This window comes from Oreochromis aureus, linkage group 8, assembly GCF_013358895.1.
Source record: "Oreochromis aureus strain Israel breed Guangdong linkage group 8, ZZ_aureus, whole genome shotgun sequence".
Taxonomy (NCBI): domain Eukaryota; kingdom Metazoa; phylum Chordata; class Actinopteri; order Cichliformes; family Cichlidae; genus Oreochromis; species Oreochromis aureus.
Window position 1 is genome coordinate 9,192,560 of NC_052949.1, and position 20,678 is coordinate 9,213,237.

The 20,678-nt window shown below is 38.0% G+C and overlaps 2 protein-coding genes across 4 annotated transcripts; both read right to left on the reverse strand.

Moving 5' to 3' along the window:
* Window positions 1-254: 254 nt before the first annotated feature.
* On the reverse strand, window positions 255-5,532 carry lrrc59 (leucine rich repeat containing 59). 3 transcript variants are annotated; one of them, XM_039616583.1, is made up of 8 exons: window positions 5,357-5,532; window positions 5,103-5,212; window positions 4,887-4,946; window positions 4,330-4,488; window positions 3,928-4,032; window positions 3,769-3,841; window positions 2,396-2,587; window positions 255-2,211 (listed from the first exon to the last, which is right to left on the reverse strand). In XM_039616583.1, the coding sequence occupies exons 2-8, from the start codon at window positions 5,202-5,204 to the stop codon at window positions 1,931-1,933; spliced, it is 972 nt and encodes a 323-aa protein (XP_039472517.1). In that variant the 5' UTR covers window positions 5,205-5,212; window positions 5,357-5,532; the 3' UTR covers window positions 255-1,930. The 3 variants fall into 3 exon arrangements, with proteins under 3 accessions (XP_039472517.1, XP_039472515.1, XP_031602968.1); XM_039616581.1 differs by having other exon boundaries at window positions 255-2,214; window positions 5,103-5,241; window positions 5,357-5,530; XM_031747108.2 differs by having other exon boundaries at window positions 255-2,214; window positions 5,357-5,529.
* On the reverse strand, window positions 5,448-19,345 carry LOC116325981 (5-hydroxytryptamine receptor 3A-like). The gene is made up of 14 exons (XM_039616776.1): window positions 19,306-19,345; window positions 18,784-18,819; window positions 18,600-18,644; window positions 18,264-18,323; window positions 17,493-17,656; window positions 16,799-16,843; window positions 16,546-16,655; window positions 15,488-15,657; window positions 15,203-15,363; window positions 9,494-9,704; window positions 8,618-8,797; window positions 8,381-8,454; window positions 8,073-8,210; window positions 5,448-5,525 (listed from the first exon to the last, which is right to left on the reverse strand). The coding sequence occupies exons 1-14, from the start codon at window positions 19,343-19,345 to the stop codon at window positions 5,448-5,450; spliced, it is 1,512 nt and encodes a 503-aa protein (XP_039472710.1).
* Window positions 19,346-20,678: the final 1,333 nt, after the last annotated feature.

Sequence of the window (20,678 nt, forward strand, 5' to 3'; positions counted from 1 at the left end):
AAGCTGAAATATGTCGAATTAGCTGAGGAGAGATGGAACTTAAAAAAAAATGCATTATACAAGTCCTGCTTTTATTTATTGCCCAAAGTATGTCTGCAGCTAATATCATGAAATGGCTAGTGCAGAGACTGAACACTATATTTTGGGGGAAAATACTTTGACATTAGCAAAGACAAAACTAGACCCAAACCTATTGACGGCATTTTCTTGTCACCAAGTTGTTATTCTGTCACAAATAATATAAGAGCCAAATATGTTTTGCAGTGCATTTAATTATGCCGACAGCAAAATTACACAAAAAACAGATAAAAAAAAAAAAAAGGCTTTTTATTTACACTGCTAATTCAATATCCACATTGAACTAGCAGTCTTGGGGGTTAGATTTACATGCCACGCTCTAAAAAACAGCACACCACTCTTTCAATAAAGTGACGCCAAATTCACAACTAAAGAGGTTTTAAACAGAATATCTGAATGATTTTTATTTTTCCTTCACTGCTGCATCTGAATTAAGCATTCATTTATTGCGACAGTAGCAAAGCTTTTATTGGTAGTCCAGTTTAAATACAAATTTACAGTTTGCACATTGTTACTCAAAAATTAAGAGTCTGTGAAAAATACTGACAGTTTGGAAGAAGGAAAAAAATATGAAATTATATAATTTGTGCAGGATTTATGAAAAAAAAAGTGTTATCAAGTTTAAAATGATCTGTTATATTAGAATCATCGGCATTAGACCTTGGCTGAGCTTTAATTTATATCAGAACTGAAATTATTTAGTATTTCTAAATTGATTTGCACATTGAGCTTTCACGGTAAACGTTTGTTTTTCCGATTTGCTGGTTTTGTTTATTATAAATTCACATAAAGGAAACAGACTTTTATAATGAAATGGAAGACATCGAATTCAATCTTGGAAGATGGTTGTTGGGCCACTGGATGGCTTTGGAAAATGTGAAGGAGGGCATCATTTCTTATTGATAAATATCTCCACCTATGCCATTCATACACCATCAAAATAATTAAGTTTTCTTTAATTTTACACATTTATTTATTTGTGCTGACAGATTTCTTGCACGTACAGCAGCATTTATTTATTGTGCCGAAAAACCGAGATGTGCTGTTGAAATTGCACTCTTCTTTTATTAAATTAGATTTGTGGTTAAACATCGTTACACCGTTAGAAAGGGGATTTTTGCTCTTGTTAAAGATCTGCAAGCATGAAACAGGATGTACTAAATGAGATATTTTGCTCTCTGTTGGATAATACCGACACTTTTTCTTAACTACCTCTGACATCTTTGGTATTTGTGTGACTGAAAATGTTTTTACCGGCTGAGGATATAAGCTGTGACAAGATAAAATCCACTTCTATCATTTGGACTCCAAAGTGCAAAACTAAGGAGGGTTGACTATATGGCTGGAAAGGCTTTGTATTGACACAGCTTTTACTGCACATGCTCAGACTGCCTAATCTAACACTGGCAAATGGACAACTGACTGGTGCAGCACAGACAGGGCCCCCTGACACTTCACTGAACGTCTCTCAAATACAGCCTGTGCTCCGTGTAATGCACACAAAAACACAAACCAGCTGGCTGCTGGTCAAAGTGCAAAACATGGTCGACAGGGAGACATTTAAGATGATTACTTCTTCTTCTTTTTTAAAAAACACACTGTAGTACAAAGAGGGTACAAGAGAGACAATTCCATAGGAATTTAAGATGGTTTTCACACCTGTTCCATTGTCATTTATCTGTACAGACCTTTCACCTCCCCAGCATCACAAACATGGTAAGGAGATGCAGGGTTACCCACTTTAATGAGACTCATGATTTCTCATATTTAAAAAACAAACAAACAAAATCCCTTGGTTCACAGGTGATAGTGGAAAACCTGGAGCTCTGAGCTTTGATGGAGGCATGAGTATTTAGTTCTTAGATGTTTGTGTGGATTCGAGAAACTCTTTCGCTGCAGTCGACAGATTCTGCACCAGCTGTCTGAGCACAACCTGCTGCTCTTTGGCCCAGGATAGGCCGTCGTCCACTGCGGCGTTTATCGGCAGACAGAAAGCTTCCTTTTGCAGGTCAGTCAGCCGACAGACAGCGGCGACTCCGGCCAATCCCACAAGCAGCAGGAGGAGGAGCTTGAAGATCAGACCAATGACAGAACGGCGAGGTTTAGGCTTTGACTCCACAGCGACCTTTTTATCTGCTGTAATGAAACACATGTTTGACATCAGAGTGACTCCTCAAACCAGAAACAAAAGATTTTCTGACCACTTTGAGTGATTTGTGCATTTCAATGAAAAAGGAAAAAAGAAAAGGCCTGTTACAAGCTGAATAAAGTCTTCAAACATAGATATGGATACTTTCTACTTCAATAGATTTACCACCTGCTGCCTGTCCGTTCTTCTTCTTCTTCTCCTCACTTTTCTTCTTCTGTTGCTCTTGTGCAGCCAGTGCTGCCTTCTGAGCATTGTACTCTTTCCTCCTCTTCTCCTTCTCCTCCGCCTTTTCCCGTTTGCGAGCCTCCCTCTCTCTGGCCTCCCGCTCCCTCTGCTTCGCCTCCCTCTTCCTCTCCAGCTCTGATTAAAGGATGAAGGAAATGTGGCCAGAATAGATGCAATTACACAGATTTATTCTTGCTGGGACATTATAAGCTTGTATTTCAGGGAGCTTTTTCCTGCTGTCCATAAATGAGATGAAGTGCATTTACTTCGGCAACAAGACTCCCATTAACAACGATCTTCTCGATCTGTTGTTTGCGATACTTTTTCAAATAATCCAGAACAAAAACAACCCACAAAATTATTGTGTGAGTCTGCACTAACCTTTAAATACCTTTTATCTGACTATCTGAAAACTCTAACTTTTAACAATGATAGATTTGAGTGGTGGAGCAATGCATGAATTAATTCATGAACACACGTTACAGTAAAGTCATAAGTATAGTTTTTCTTGTCCTGATGTCTGTTTTTTTCCCTACTATTTAGACTTTTTGTGTTTTAAAGGCCCAACTAGGAACAGGTATTGCAAACATAACATACTTGTGCCTGTGTAAAAATAAACTAGTGTACTGGCTGTCTTATTTTACACATGTAATCATTCTGTGTCACTGCAACTTTTAACCATGTTTTAATAGTAAGAACAATATTAATTGCTCCTAAAGTTAGTTTTATTATTTATTTATTTATTTGTTTTTTATTATTATTTTTCCCTGTTTTTTTGTAAATAGCACTTCCGCAGTATTAATTCTATAATCCTCCATTTTTATTCCATCAACATTTTCAAATCCTTTTATAGTCTGTTCCAAGGGCACAGTGAGACCTGTGCTTCATTAATGTACATCAATCGGTGTGAATACTAATGGTTGATAACAACTAAGTTTCCTTACTGTACACATGAGCATTTTAAATGTGCTTTTTCATAATTTCTACAACACTGGATCTCAGTAAGAAATACTTAACTTCACTGTATTCCACTGCATTTGTTTTTTTAAAGCTACAAGTCACTTTACAGAAGTTTCTGCTACATTTCACACAACTTCAAAAATGTGTTGTTTGTGTTGACGACACACAGGATAGATATGTTCCTGTGACACTTGGGGAGGATATGACCCCACTTTGCAAATCGTTTTCTTTTAATGTATCAAACAGTATCTAGTGCTTTCTCAACCAAGTGCAACAGTATACTTGTTAGTTTAAAATAGCTTTTTTTTCTCCTAGTTATTACTTTTTTGAAGTTCTCAAATGATAAAGTTGCCCACCTTTTTCTCTTAAAAGTCGTTTCTCTCGAGCACGATCGACCTCCTCTTGAATGGCTCTCATGTGCTGCAGAACCTAAAAAACCCCCACGATCTTTAGTATTGGATGCATTTATGGTAATATCATGTGTAAATTTGCTGACTCGTCATTCTCTCTGTCACCTTAGTGGCGCACTGTTTGCACTGTTTCTCATCCAGACAGTCTCCTGCTGCCTTGGCCAGGCCAAGCTCCAGTGGGTTATCCTTTAGGTCCAACCATTTGAGACTCTGAACACAAAGACACACACAGAAAGAGCTGAAACTGAGCTTGGGAACCTCAACAACCACACGCTTCACATCTTGTAATTACAAAGTAAGAAAACGGCAGGTTATCAGCAGCAAAGGTTAACAAAAAAGCAAAGGATTTTTGTTTAGAAACACATATACTAGCTTCTTCCTGAGTGCTAGGAGATTTACATCCAGTAGCTCAAACTCTGGCTATGAATTTAGCTCTTTATGCTAAGCTAAGGCTGCTGGATGAGGCTAACTTAAACAATGAATGCACATCTATCAAAGAACACCCACCCTGAGCTGAGAGAAGCTCACTGGCAGGTTTGTAAGCTTATTGTTGTACAGGTCTAGATGCTGAAGGTTCACCAGGTTTCCCAGGTCATCTGGCAGACTGGTCAGCTGGTTTTTACTCAGATCCACCTTCACTAGGTGGGTCAGGTTGCAGAACTCTGGCTGCAGGAGGATAACCCAGTCAAAGAGACACACATCAGTTATAAACATCCCAGCTCATTCATTACGACATTTGAGAGCATGCAGGGTAATTCAACTTGTCGCTCCCAGAGTTTCAGAAAATGTAAGTTACTGAAAATGCTTCACTAAAGCAAGAGTGATTACTTTTTAAAAAAATGAAAAAGTAACTAAGACAAAGAAATACTTAAAACATTTGAAGATGATCAATGACCTAAAAATATAAAATAATTTTGACCTCCACAAATCATTTAATGGATGAATTGGTTTAAAACAAGAATAAAACTTCTCCAACAAACAATCTTTGCAAAAAATTGTTTTATTAAGAGCATCAACTTGATCAAAAACAAACAAAATGTTTAATCTGAGTGTTCAATACTCACAGGTAGGGAGGTAATGTTGTTACAAGACAAGTCCACAACTGTTACTTTGGGGAACAGGGCCTATTGGAAAACATCACATTACAAGTCAAGTTTAACATTAGTGGCAGGTAATTATTTAACAGACATTTTAACCAAGAAATAGAAATAGGAACAAACCACAGCAGAGTAGCGGTGAGTGTAAAACTACAGTATGCTTTGAGCAGCTGAGTAACTTACCAGCTCCCTGACTGGCACCTCAGTGAGATTACACAAGCTCAGGTCCACTTCATTCCCACTGATTTTATCCTTCAGGTTCAACACTTTGCTGTTTTTACTCATTCTGGAGTCTGTAGTGAGGAAACAAACATCACAGGGACTGTGACAAAGAAATACTGACATGAGTGCCCAGTTTCTGTAGTTTTTACTGCAGATACTTCTGAACTAGCAACAGGAAAACCCTGCAATGTGAACATTTTACGCGACCTGCTCACCTGTTTCGACAGCGGCGGCACAACTGTGTTAAAAAGTGAAAAACGACGAAAGAGAGTGACGGATTCAGCTTGTAAATGTGGTTAAAACGCGTTAGAAGGAGAGCTCTATAAGGTTGGAGAAACTGCTTCTGGCAGCACTGCCTGCTTCAATGAAAATCCACGTCACTAACTGAGCGACAATACGGAGATACTGAAGCGAACAGCGCCCCCTGTAGCAACGGAGGAAACAGCGCACTGCAACCAGCGCTATCTTTGATCTTATTCTTAAAAGTCATAATATACTAAATTATAAATGATGAATATAATAATATGCAATTATTAAATAAAATATAAATTATGAATAATAATAATAATAATAATAATAATAATAATAATAATAAACAAATTAAAATAGTTAGTGTGTGGGGGCAATAGAAATGGCAGTTATATTTTATGTGTCAATCCATGCTTCTCTTCTTGACAGTGCCCTCCATTGCACTCCAGTATGAACACCCATCCCATTCACTTTGTCTAAGGTGTATTTGTGGGATTTCGCACAACCCAGGATTTAAATCATGAATAGATAATGGGCTTGGATTTACAACATTATGAATGAAATGTGCTCTATTTGGAAGCAGCCGGCCCCCCTCCCCTTTCGACGGGTTGTGTGTGAGACTTTAAATCATCAAACTGTAAATTATAAATTTTAAATTGTTATCGATCCCTTTACCCCTAGTCCTAAAGTGTATATTTATTTTCTTACTCTTCTTATATTTATTGTTTGTTTACTTGCACTGCTGTAACTGGAGCTTCGTCGTCTCGTCTCTCTATCTACTGGACTGTATGTAGCGGAGATGACAATAAAGTTTACTTTGACTTCAGCATAGCAGCGAGCAGGCGCACCGAGGGCTCTCGCGCTCACTTTTCGTGTACAGAATTTTGAAAAAACATCGGTGCAAATTATAAGTCTGTATCATGATGTCTGGTGTTTTCGTGTTTGTTGGTTTGTTTTTATTGTGTTTTATTTTGCTCCGGCCAGCCAGACAATCCCCACTCGCCCCGCCCTCTCCTCCCTGTGCCGCAAGCAGCAGGCGCACCTCGCAAACGGAGGGCGCCCTTACTCCCCGCAAATGGGCGATAGAAAACCGATCGGTGCCTATGCCATTACCAATATGCGCTGGCTGATGTCGGGGAAGCATGAGTACGACCAATTTTTTTTTTTTTTTTTTTTTCCGATGCCCGTGATGCCGCCCCCACCACGTTGCCGCCCCGCCCCGCCCCTGCCGGCAACCGCCCGTGTCGCCCGTATCAAAAACCGCTACTGCTTCTTGACATACCTCAAGTGCAGAAGAACCCAAACTTCAGCATCTTCTCTTAAATTTACATAGATGTGAAATTAAAAGAGGCTTAAACTGATTGTACAAGAGGAAGCTTTAATGAAAAGTTTTGCAATTGTGCAACTTTTTTAATGGAAAATTAATGAAAGAGTCCCTTTAGCGTTGAGCCCGAAGACAAATTATCTACTATATCTTTCACCAGGCATTGCTATTAAATTGAATGTTGAGAAATTATGTAATTCAGAATTTGTGAAAATTTACATTGTGATTTGTAAAGTGTCTTGTAAGCCATTTACACATTTGCTGGTAAATTAAAAAAAAAAAAAAAAAATAGAATTCCACTACCTGCAACTTTTAAAATAAGACAGCAAGAAATAGCCAGAACCAATGTTTTATCAATGCCAAATTTCTAGAAATTGGGAATGGTCTAACACTGGACCAAATTTAAAATATATTATATAAGAAGAAGAAGGAGAAGAAAGAAGAAAAAGTATTTACCATTTTGGATAGCTTACAGCGTGGAGGTAGAGCTCCCTGGACTGCACACTTACCCACATACACTCAACAGGAACGCTTTTAGAACTTCCTTAATTCTCTGTGAAACACATTTAGACATTGCTCAGATATTTTGGTTCATATTAACATGATAGTATGACAAAGTTGCTGTCGATTTGTCAGCTGGACATCCATGATGTGATAATGTTTCAATACATCCCAAAGGTGCTGGGTTGATTGGCTGGTTGCGTTTGATTGGCTGTTTAGACATTTACAACAACAAGCAGTTAACGTACCTCATAAAGACAGCTGATTGTACATTCCAATTTCCATTTATTTTATTTTTTTCATTTGATCATCTTTGATACATGCTCCTGGTTGGGTTTTTGGTTGTTACAGAAAGACATAATGACTAAGCATTAAAAGACCATACAGTTGTAAATGTGCACATAAAGCAGCAGTAGCTACATTGTTTTACATTCCCACAGATGAGCTTTTAACTAGATTTGTCAGCTACACTTACAAAACACTAGACTTTAAATAATTCATTGTGTACTTGAAGAATAAACTGAGCATTTCACATCAAAAGAGTGTAATACATACAGTAATGTATAACAGGTCAGTAAATATTAGATGCATCAGATGAGACAAAATTGACCCAAGGGCCTAATCTTTGGTTTAATCCAAAGGAAATGAACTACGGGTGTGAACACAGACCACACATAAGTACATGTAATCGGCAATATTTATTATTATTATTATTATTATTATTATTATTATTATTATTTTATTGGACTTTAGAGATACTAGTCTTCAGCAGTTCTCCACAATGAAAACATAGTTCCTAAAAATACAGTGACTGCTATGATATAGCAAATTAAGAAAACCCTGTTGATGACTTTAACCATTCTGGTCCAGTAGCCGGATTTCTCCTCTTTGCTCCCGTTGCTGTTGAGCAGATTCACCGTTTTCTCAATCTTCTCCAGCTCATCTGAGATCTTTTCCATATCAAATGACACGTCCATCAGTTTGTTGGTGCTACCCTAATGTGGTTTTGTAGAAAGGTAATTAACAAGGTTTTAGGCCATATATGGTCTATTAGTTGCTGCTACATGCAATAAACATTTTTTTCCTTATAATGTATTTTTTTTCTCATTCAGTATAGAGATATATTTCTTCCATGCATATAATAGCTGTTATACTTTAATCTAACCTCTTTGGTCACAGGTGGTGCTTCATCAGTAGCTGCATCATAGACAGATGCACAGTGAATGAATTTTGTCATGTCTAAAGGACATAAAGAATGCCACACCATTAGAATAATACAAACAATCAGTGTATAGTAAGCTGTGAAACAGTCTGAGCTTGTAAACTGTACCTACACATACAAACCTGCAAGGGTAATAGAGGTTTGTATGACAAGCTTATTTGATGCTATGGTACAGCATACCTATAAAAGAGCACTGAAAGTTGGATTTGCCCTGTTTGTCCCCACATTTCTCAGTCAGGCTTTGGTCCCCATTTGTCTCATTGTGTTGGGCTGTTGAGTCTTTCTCAATCAGATACATCACCAAAATTGTCTCCAGTAGGCTGAGCAGCATGAGAGCAAAAATTCCAATACAGTAGATTGCTGAGGAGAGCAGACAGCATCAATAAGATGGAGAAGTAAATAATTATTGAGTCTGTAAGCCAGATTAACCAACAGTCTACAGCAGCACATAACCATTGTTTATAGTTAAAAACTGCTATTGGTATCTACTAAAGAAACATTGTACAAATTCTGAAGTTTTTTTTTTGTATTTTATTCTTTTCGTTTTTAGAGTTCAACATTTTGAGAGTAGAGTATTTAAATCATACAAATTTTACTTATCAAGGTTTGCACTGCAATTAGCCCTGAAAAATAACAAAAACACTCACATACTGGTAAGTTTGTTTCCTTTATGTGAAATGCCAGGGCATGTATAGTTTACATGATTGGACTGCTCAAAGCACTAAATGTATTGGCTGTGTGCTGGTATTTTGATGTGATACAACAAAACGTAACTGAAGTGAAATTAGAGTGGAGCACTGGACGGAAGGCCAGAATCCCAGTAATCATAAGGATACATAATGTGTTGAGTCAGCAAAGTTACTTTTTGTTACAGTGAGATGAGCAGCTTGAAGTATTTCGGGGGTGGATCAATACATCTTTGGTTGCTTTGGTTATTATTAAAATTAAAATGAATTGTGTTTTAAAATAAATAGCTCAGTGTTAAAAGATCTCCACTCTGCAGAAAAACTGGTGTACTATGCACAGTCAAACAAAGGATAGATTCAGCTGCATTACCTATAAGTGGAACCTTGTTTGAAGAGCAGGGTAGAATCTCATTGAGAATAAGTTGCATCACTGTGACAGCGAGCAGGACAGTGATCTTAAAGCCGAGTTTCTCGCCACCACTGTCTGCGATCAGGAAAGAAGCCAAGTCCAGAAACAAGAAGAAGAGGACTGGCAGCAAGAAATTGGCGATGTAGAGTACAGACCTCCTCTTCATGGTAATCTGCCAAATTTTATGTCAGGTGGTTATGTTGGATAGAGGTAACTATACATATGCTACCAAGATAGCCACAGAAAGTCAAGTAACAATATAAATTTTTTTTTGCTGAAATAAACAAAGATTATGTGACAAGCAAAAAGAATATTATATTTATAAATTATAACTAGCTTCTATCTGAGCATTCCTCTCTTGCTAGCCGTTATATGTAGGAGTCATATACATGCTGCCATTGCCTCAGTTTGGACTGGCTATATATTTTTGTTGATTGATGCAACTTGTGGTTTTGTAGAGATCACCTGCAGATTATTTGCCCTGAGGCCTTCCATCCATTGATTTTGTGCTGTGCATTCAGTTATTTTACTTGGCAGTCAAGAGTGGCTGCTTTCTCTTAGAATCCGGCAATGCCATTTGATCGGTATGTAACTTTGACTTGCCACGACCTTAGCATTATTACTGTTACCATCGTTATACTAATTTTAAAGGAAGTTTGGGCCTGGGTGGGGCCTAATAGCTTTACAGCAGGACTTCTACTGCTTCTCTGGGGTACGTTTATAGAACTTTATACTGCTGTGGCAGTAATTAGCTTTAAAGTCAGCTCTCTGTCTCAGGACATCAATACTAAAAGTAGCCTACATGTCATTGTTTATGAGCTTGTATCAAGCCAGGCCATGAACAGATACAAGCAGACTGTTGTATAAACATGAGTGTTCAAACATTATGGAAACTGCTGCCAGAAAAATAAAGAACAGAATCATGTCATAATAAAAAATATAATGTAAAAAGATTTTTTTACATGTTTGGATACTCTTAAAACAGCTAAGTAAGTCCTCAGTTAACTGTCATTTGGTGCTATATAAATAAAACTGAATTTAAATGGATGTTCAAAACATTCCCAGTTTCATCTGACATGATTAATTTATATGCTTTATATACACATTTTACCCTGGAGAGAAGATAGGATGAGCTGGCGATTGGTGAATGAGTGCATTTACACCACACTTATACTATCAGACTTTTAATGGATCCAAAATAGCTTTATTGACATGTGGGTCTCTAGCCAGTAGCCTCAGGGGACTCAGGGACTAACTGGCTCATCCATTTCTTGATGGGCCTTACTTTGGGCCATTCCCAAACTATTCCCACAAAGTTGAGCGCATGAAACTGTTTATGCTCTCAGCTTTCAGAACATGAACAGATCTTAATAGGAATATTTATGCTGGAACTTACGGGTCGAGCACAATTCCTGAAAAACAACCCTGCACCATAATCCCCCATCCACCAAACTTCACACTTGGCACAATGCAGTCAGACAAATACTGTTCTTCTGGCAACCGCCAAACCCAGAGTCAAATTGATTAGATTGCCACACAGAGAAGCATGATTCATCAAAACAGGGGAGCATCTCCACTCCTTTAGAGTCTTTACACCACTGCATCTGATGCTTTGCATTGTGCTTGGTGATGTAAGGCTTGGATGCAACTGCCTGGCTTTGAAAATCCATTCTACGAAGCTCTCTATGCACTGTTGAGCTAATCTGAAGACCACAACAAGTTTGGACATCTGCAGTGACTGACTCTATAGAATGTTGGGGACCTCTACTCACTGTGCCCACCAGCATCTTATGACCCCACTCTATCATTTTAAATGGCCTACTACTTTGTGGGTGAGTTGCTGTTGTTTCGAATCACTTTCACTTTGTTATAACACCACTAAAAGCTGACGGCGGAATATTTAGTAATGAAGAAATGTCACGACTGAACTTGTTGCACAGGTCGTGACATCCTATCACCGTACCATACCTGAATTCACTGAGCACTGAGTGACCAATTCTTTCTCAAATGTTTGTAGAAACAGTTTCCATGGCTAATTTAATACACCTATGGTGATGGAAATGATTTGAACACCTGAGTGATCAGGTGATTTAGATGGCTGAGTGAATACTTTTGGCAATATAGTGTATGTTTAGTATGAGTGCTTATTATAAGGTGGGCCAAGTTCACCATGCAAACTTAAAAAACTTAAACTTAAAAAAATCATCTTCTTTTTTTAAAAAACATTTCTGTACACCTACACTCTCTTTTACAAATGAAATATATATATGAGTAATTTATGTTCATTAAAAAAGTTACTATCCATCCATCCATCCATCCATCCATCCATCCATCCATCCATCCATTCTCTTCCACTTATCCTTTTCAGGGTTGCGGGGGAGGCTGGAGCGAGGGAGGGCGAGAGGCAGAGTACACCCTGGACAGTGGACATGTCGCCAGTCTGTCACAGGGCTAACACATAGAAACAGACAACCATTCGCTCTCACATTCACACCTATGGGCAATTTAGAGTTTCAAATTAACCTATCCCCACTAACTGCATGTCTTTGGACTGTGGACTGAGGAAGCCTGAGTACCCAGAGAGAACCCATGCAAACATGGGGAGAACTCAGGGGAGAACTTCAATTTTCAGGCCCCTCTTCTATGGAACCAGCTTCCAGTTTGGAAGTTTGGACACCCACGACTGCAGTTCGACCCACAACAACAATCTCATCATCAAGTTTGCTGATGACACCACGGTAGTCGGACTCATCTCAAAGGGAGACGAGGCAGACTACAGAGAGGAAGTCCTGAAGCTGGCAGCCTGGTGTTCAGAAAACAACCTGGCACTGAACACTAAGAAAACCAAAGAGCTCATTGTTGACTTCAGGAGACACAGCACTGACTTAGCCCCCCTTTACATCAACGGGGAGTGTGTGGAGAGGGTCCACACCTTCTGGTTCCTTGGTGTCCTCATCTCTGCTGACACCTCCTGGACAGACAACATCTCAGCGGTCGTCAAGAAGGCCCAACAGCGGCTGCACTTCCTGAAAGTCCTCAGGAAGTACAAGCTGGACTCCAACCTGCTGCTGATCTTCTACCACTCGTCCATTGAGAGCCTGCTAACCTACCTACTGCATCACAGTATGGTACAGCAGCTGCACTAAGGCGGATAGAGTGAGGCTTCAGAGTGTGGTCAAGACAGCACAAAAGATCATCGGCTGCCCTCTCCCCTCCCTGATGGACATTTATTCCTCCCGCTGCCTCAGCAGAGCAGCAAACATCATCAAGGACAGCTCCCACCCTGGTTTCAACATGTTCAGCCTGCCTCCCTCAGGGAAGCGCTACAGGTGCATCAGCACAAAAACCCACAGACTCAAAAATGGTTTCTTCCCTATAGCCATAACCACCCTGAACTCACACATGCACCGATAACACAGCCCCCAATTTTTTTTCTTTCCTCTATGAACCACCACTGTGCAATGCCAAATTCTATGTGTAATAACCCAAGTGTATATACACAACATTATTTATTACGTATTACTTTTTTAAAACCGGCTTGTATATCTGTACACACACACACACACACACACATATATATATATATATTTCCCTCTATTAATACTGTCCATATGTATATAGCGCTGCAGAACTGTGCCCCCCGCCCACCCCCAGCATGTTTGCACTGAGTAGGAAACGCTCTGTATCTCATTGTACAACCGTATAGTGACAATAAAGGCATTCTATTCTATTCTATTTGGGAGACAGACATTATCTCTACTTTTAAGATTAGGCTTAAAACTTTCCTTTTCAATAAAGCATATAGTTAGGGCTGGATCAGGTGACCCTGAATCCTCCCTTAGTTATGCTGCAATAGTCGTAGGCTGCTGGGGGATTCCCATGACGCATTGAGTATTTCTTCTTCAGTCACCTTTCTCACCCACACTGTAAAAAGAAAATAGGTGAACCAACTTAATTGAATTATTTCAATTGGTAACACCTAATTTAATTAAGTTCTTTGAAATGAAGTTAATACATTAGATAAATCAGTTGTGTTACTCTAATGTATTAACTTCATTTCAAAGAACTTAATTAAATTAGGTGTTACCAATTGAAATAATTCAATTAAGTTGGTTCACCTATTTTCTTTTTTCAGTGTGTTAAAAGGGAGTTTTTCCTTCCCACTGTCGCCAAAGTGTGCTGCCCCTTAATAAAGTGTATTTATCTGAAATATATCATTGCTAATTTGAAAGAACTAACTTGGCAACAAGCACACTGCATTGCTCTACAACCACAGCAGCATGGATAGTGATATCCTTTACTTGCTGTGCACTGAAAAAAAGGGATTGGCCAACTCTTGGATTTACGTAAGCATCTTGCGTGTATTTAACACAATTGCCTCATGCTTTAAAGTTAAGTGTAACTATATAGTGTAGAAACTACATGATATGCAGAGAGGCTAGATTAAATTGTTCATATCATGTTCGAGTGAAGTAAGTCAATAACTTACAGTCTCATACGCTTTGGATCATGGTTTCAGGAAGGCATCCATCTCAGTCAAATCGAGCAAATTGGGTGGTTGTTACATTAAAAAAGTCTAACTTGTAATGTAAACACAATAATATCATGTTTCTATAAACGTAATTAAATCATGAAGGATCTGTATGAAATCCAACAACTTAATTTGTTCTTGTTGAGATGACATGATACAATCTAGTAAGAGTGGTTAGTTGCTGAATTCATGAAATTCACAAGATCGCACGAGATTTCAAACTGCAGGAAAATCACTGGAGTTATAAGAGGCAGACAACTACACACACCATGTGTATGCTATCGCTATTTATTGTGGTTTAACCTGTCAAGGACAAAAACGTACAAAAAAATTCTGCATCAAGCCTTGAAATCATAGCTTTCCTACTTTTGTTAAGTCTGGATTGTTGGCATGGTGGTTAGTGCTGTTGCTTCACAGTAAGAAGATCGTGGGTTCAAATCCACAGTCTGGCTAATTTGCACTGGTTTCTCTCTGGGTATTCTGGTTTCTTCCCACAGTTAAAAGTCATGCAGTTGTTAGAGTTAGGTTAATTGGTGATTCTAAATTACCTGTCAATGTAAGTGCAAATGGTTGTTTGTGATAGACTTATGAGTTGTCCAGGGTGTACCCTGCCTTGTAACCTATCACTTCAGGGTTATTTCCCAGCCCCCCTGCAACCGGGATAAAGATAGGAGGATGATAGTTGTTGTACATCCATTCAATTTTTATGGTAACCAGGATCTAGACTTTGTTGAACATTATATAATATGAAGAGAACATGTAGTATTTAAGTGACCAAGTAGTACTGGGGTAAAAGTTATTGAATAGTGTTGAAATAAAATGACAAAATTGTAAAGGATTAAAATATTCCAAGAGTTCAACTTACTTCATCTAAACATGTTTCAATCGCGTTTTATGAACACAAAATGCACAGGTTTACTGAATATGAAAAAGTTGTGTTGATTGAACTCAATTGTTTAAGTTTCTGCCAAAGCAAAAAATTTGTGTGCAACCGATGTCCACTATTGAATCAAGTAAATCCAACATGGCCTTTTTTTCAGTGTGGAAATATGAGTTATCATAGTGTGACTTGGCACTAGGTGGCTAAACTATGCAACGTACCCGACTGAAAAGTTTATTCCACTTTTAGCAATACTTACAGTGTAAATAATTGTAGTTTGGTTGAAGCCAAAATGGTTAACAGTTTTGTTGGTGACTGACATGCTGATGAACAGCCACTCATACTGTGTGTGCATCACCTCACGAGACCACTCTGAGATCAAAGTACTGTTTTCCTGGTAGAATAACAGAATTTCTTTATCTGTAGTGAAATATAAAAATAACTGTGAGCAGTCCAACAAGGAAGGAATATATGTTGTGGTTTCTGATGCTGTGTGCTCATCAGACCATTAAAAACACATGCAAACAAAATGTTATGGGCTCACCAGAGTGCATGATAGACTTCACGGAGAGGTTGCAGCTCTGAATGTCAAAGGGGAATTTGTACACGTGCATCTTGCAGGTGCTTAGCACTACCTGGTCATTCCTAAATTCAACCCAACCGTAATTCCTAATGTTGAGATAAGGACTTGGAGAGGCTTTGTCCTTCTCTGTCCTGAGTAAACAATGAGAACAAATTAGATTATGGTAACTAAAAATAGTATATTTTTTTAGTATCTACAGCATAAAACAGCTAACTAGCTACTGGTGGGAGGGGCTTAAATGGAAGATTCATCTAGATTTCTGTATGCCACATCTTAGTTACTCACTGCGCCGCTTTAAACTGCTATGAACTAAAAAGAAACTAGGGTGACCAAAGTCTAATTTCTGAAGTTTAACACATTTTGATATTTTTTAACATTTTCTGTCAAGATCTTACACATGGCTTAAACTGAACTGCTGTACTGTGACCACTCGCATTAGCAGATCCTTAGCAGTTACACAAAGTGCAAAAACTGTCTGAAGGCTGCTGCACTCAGATACAGCACAGAAGAGAATATTACAGAAGAAAATGACCTGGAAAATATCACTTCTATGTTTGAGAGAGATTTCAAGAGGCTTATAAGGTGAGATAGTGGATAGTTAATAATATTATTAATAATAACAAGAAGGATGCTACCTGTAAAAACTTTGATCAAAGAGGACTTAAACAGTTTTGTGTGAAAAGCAGTGATGTCTGACAAAATTACCACATTCAAGACAATGGTTGCACTGCGATCATTGCATCATATTCCTTCTTTGTTCTTTTGTATGGTGATTCAAAGTTTCAAAGACAAAATTAATATCTCAGGTAAAGATTGTTTTTTCTAACCGTTTTATTAGCTATATTTTCTATTCCATTAGCTATTTGATGACTGAAAGGCTACAGCTTGATGAAAATTTATGTTTTCCCTGCAACTTAATCTAAATGTCTAAATGTCTCAGGCTTTTGTCATTTCTAAACAATAACTTAATTTCTTCGGTAGTGACTGTTTGTGAATCAGTGAGTGTTTATTAAACTTACATTTCTTCAATAGTTAGATCCGGCATCCACAAAAGCTTGGTAGGAACTAATATATGATCAAGTCCACAGAACTCATCTGGATCCCACCAAATGTGCTCATTGTCCCATCTCTGCACAGAGGAATGGGAAAAAGAGAGACGAGGTACAAGGAGAGAAAAAAAAGCGAGGAAAAGATGAAATCGTCGTTTTAAAAATAATACTTTTAATTTCACCAACAGAGTGAGAAATTATATATTTTTAAGAGAAGGCTCACCAAATAAACCCAAATGTAAGAAATGAAGGTCTGATCAGTTTCTCTCTGTGAGCAAAGAAATTGAGCAGAGTTACTTCAGGGAGAAGCTGAGCTTTTCTCAGTGCCATCTCACATCATCTGATGGCTAATGGCATATGGTTAATTCAGTTCAATTAAATTTATATAGCGCTAAATCACAACAATGGTTACCTCAAGGCACTTTGTATTGTAAGGTAAACACCCAACATTAATAGAGAGAAACCACAACAATCAAACGGCCCCCTTTGAGAAAGAACTTGGCGACAGTGGGAAGGAAAAACTCGCTTTTAACAGGAAGAAACCTCTGGCAGAACCAGGCTCGGGGAGGGGTAAGCTATCTGCCACCACTGATTGGGGGTGAGGGAAGGAAGACAGGATAAAAGACACACTCATCTGCAAACCACTTTGCAACCAGAGTCCACCACAACTCCCCCTTCCATGCCTTTGCCGACTTAATCAACAACTTTCCATGTAGTCAGAGAAAAATGCAATGGGGGGGTGGGGGTGTCACATACAGATGGAAATAACAATAATTCATTGACTTAAAAATTTCCAGCTATGTGAATGTAGCTGAAAAAAAATTGTTTGCTATGATCCTTTTAATCAGCTACAGAGGAAATAGCATTAAAAACAAGAGCAGTCATTAAAAATAAACAAAACAGTAAAAATAACTTACCACATCTAGGATGGCAAAAATTTTCATTTCAACAAATATCCATGTAAGATGATTGTGACGTTTCACAGGCCGGCTCAGAGTGTATTTATGACTGTCTTGGGTTAGGTTCAGGTAGTTTACAACAGCCTGAGAACTGCAACTTTCATCGATGTCCATTTGTCTATCTGAAATGAATATACATATAATGCATTAGAGAGTAAATTCCTGCAAGAAAAAGAAAAAAACAAATTCCACCTTCCACTCTTCCATGCTAATCTAATTTGCTTTCAAAAAGCACTTCAGTGCTCTGGTGGTCATTGAGACTTCAAACTTCATGTTTATCCATGTTAATGCTTATGAGCTAATGGTGTCAACGAACAACAGAACAACACTTCTGTGGGTACGTATAGACTGCTTCAGGAACCTTTTAACAAGCCATGAAAAGCATGGGATCACAAATGTAACCCAGTGTCCAGGGGCTTATGGTCACAAAAAGGCCTGAAGTGAGCATGTATATGTCATCAATTCTCTAATGAAATTATTGTAAATGTGAAGATCTGAGCAGACATTTAAATTTGAAAATGAGTCTTCATTTAAATTCCGTTTTCTAAACGCACAAGTTTCAGCAAGTCGTTATTAACTCAATCCACACATAAACACTCAACCCAGAATTAAAACAATAACCTGGTTCAGTCTCCATGTATACTCACAGTCTACAACATTGGACAGATTGAGAAGAAAGAGAAGAAGAAGAAAAAGAAGAAATACAGCTTTGGAGGTTTTGTTTCATACTTCGCATTCGTTCAAAGATCAGAATATCTTCAGGCTTCTCTATGGTTGGAAAGTTATCAACTGAAAGAAGAACATATGGGTTGTTATTTTCCATATTTTTCAGTATATGGTATTTGGTAAGTGTTGGTGTAATTTATTTATCTGTTAGTATATTTACCTTGGGAGGAGCAGCTATATTTTATGGCATCAAATCCATTTAAAATGCTAACAAGTACATGTGTACTTACTATTTCTTCTTTGTTTAGTCAGGAAAATTATCCACAACAAAAACACTGCCTAACTAAAGAAATGGGAAAGTTTAATCATTACACAATATTTATATAATTAGATTCTTACGTGGCATTCCAATTTCTTGTAACTCAGAACTGGAGGCATTTCCATCTGGCAAAAAACACACAAACAAATGAACAAACAATACACATCTCTTAGATTATTCAGATTTTATCATCTGTTAATAACATCCAACTATTTTCACAGGGCTAACACAGAGTGAAAAAGTTTTGAAGTGTTTGTTCTGTACCATAATCTTGTAGCTCTAAACTGGAGGCATTTCCACCTGAAAGATGGATAAAAAAATGAAAAGCAAAATTTCCTACTTTACTTATTTTATCATCCAGGAAGGACAGTAAGATGACAATAGTCACAAATATCAACCATAGTGCTAGTTTATGCAAGCCACAAAGAAAAGCTGCAATGATGACTGATCTGGGCTGCCTCTTTTAATGCCAGCCCAGATCAGCTAATCGCTCAGTTTATACCATTTATCCACTTGGCAAACCTTATATATAATATTCTTTAAAAAGTAATAGTCTGTTTGTTTGTACGGGAATTTAGCAACCAAAACTTGGCATCAAGGTTAATCATAGGCCTTTGTGTAAATATTGTCAGTAAATTATTCCAACAGGATACATCACAAAGATGCCTACAAGATGCTTAGAGAAGCAAGCATCTATCCTAGACTGAAATATTTATAATAAGTAAAAACAAACAATGTTTCAATAAATTTAATACACATGCAGTACACAATAACATCTCAGCTTACCTGTGAGGAGGAGCAGAAAAAAGAAACCCACAATTCTCATGGCTGTAAGTGTGTTAACCTCTCTATGTTGTCTGCACATGCTGCACTAATCTCACTGCCCTCACTGGAAGAGGGCGGGGCAAATGTAAAGACTAACTGCACATCTATGTCCACATCAACTGTAAGAGAGTAATGGCTGCAGCATAATGGCAACCAGTAACACCAATGCTGCTGTTACAAAGTCAGTGAGAAAAACTGCCTGAATGTGAAAGTAAATAAACAGAGGAATGTATACAAAGCAAAATCAATATTTATTAGTAGAAATTAATAAAATGTGATAATCATTGTTTTGTAGTGGTGCTGTATAAATTCCACTTAAGACGTGTGGACTACACTAGGTTGTTGTGGTAACAAAGGGATGATTACGTTAAACAAGTGAATATATTACAGATTTCGCCTCGCCTCTGTCAGTGCGCCGCAGGGTGGCTGTGGCTACAATGTAGCTTGCCATCACCAGTGTGTGAATGTGTGTGTGAATGGGTGGATGACAGGTTGTGTAAAGCGCTTTGGGGTCCTTACGGACTAGAAAGCGCTATACAAAATACAGGCCATTTACCATTTCAGAAGTATTTAATGAGGAAATGATAAGAATCAGCAGACAAATACTTTGCAAAAACATATTTTGATAGAAACGTGATAGAAACAAAATCCTTTCTTGGTGAATGTGTGATACATGTTTGTTTATCACATTTATTACTTTATGTGGTAAAGGCATTTAACCCATAGTCATAATTTATTTTACTGTAAAAGAGTGGAGTTTTTTTCAAATAAAAGACTGGTGCTTTCTTTGCGTTTCACACTTACATACAATCTGTTCGGTGCATGTGGGCAGCCATCCATTTCCTCATCAGCTTTGCTAAAAGCTGGATGTGGTGAAGGGCTTTTTAGAAACTTTAGCTTCATCTTCCAGCAGAGGAAGATTTGAAGGGGGCAAACTCAAAAAGATAAAAAAGCGAATTAATTTCCCTCCACTTGATGTCTGTTTATCATTGTTTGCATCTATTCCCAATTACCTTGTTGTAGTTAGTGTGCCCTGCACCAGTGTAGTCTTAAAGGTCATAACTGGAAAACACAAAGCAATAAATTTAAAGGTGGACTTCCACTTTTAACAGTCCAACATACAGTGGCTTGCAAAAGTATTCGGCCCCCTTGAACTTTTCCACATTTTGTCACATTACAGCCACAAACATGAATCAATTTTATTGGAATTCCACGTGAAAGAACAATACAAAGTGGTGTACACATGAGAAGTGGAACGAAAATCATACATGATTCCAAACATTTTTTACAAATAAAGTTCACCACTGAATGTAACACCACTGTAATAATAATTA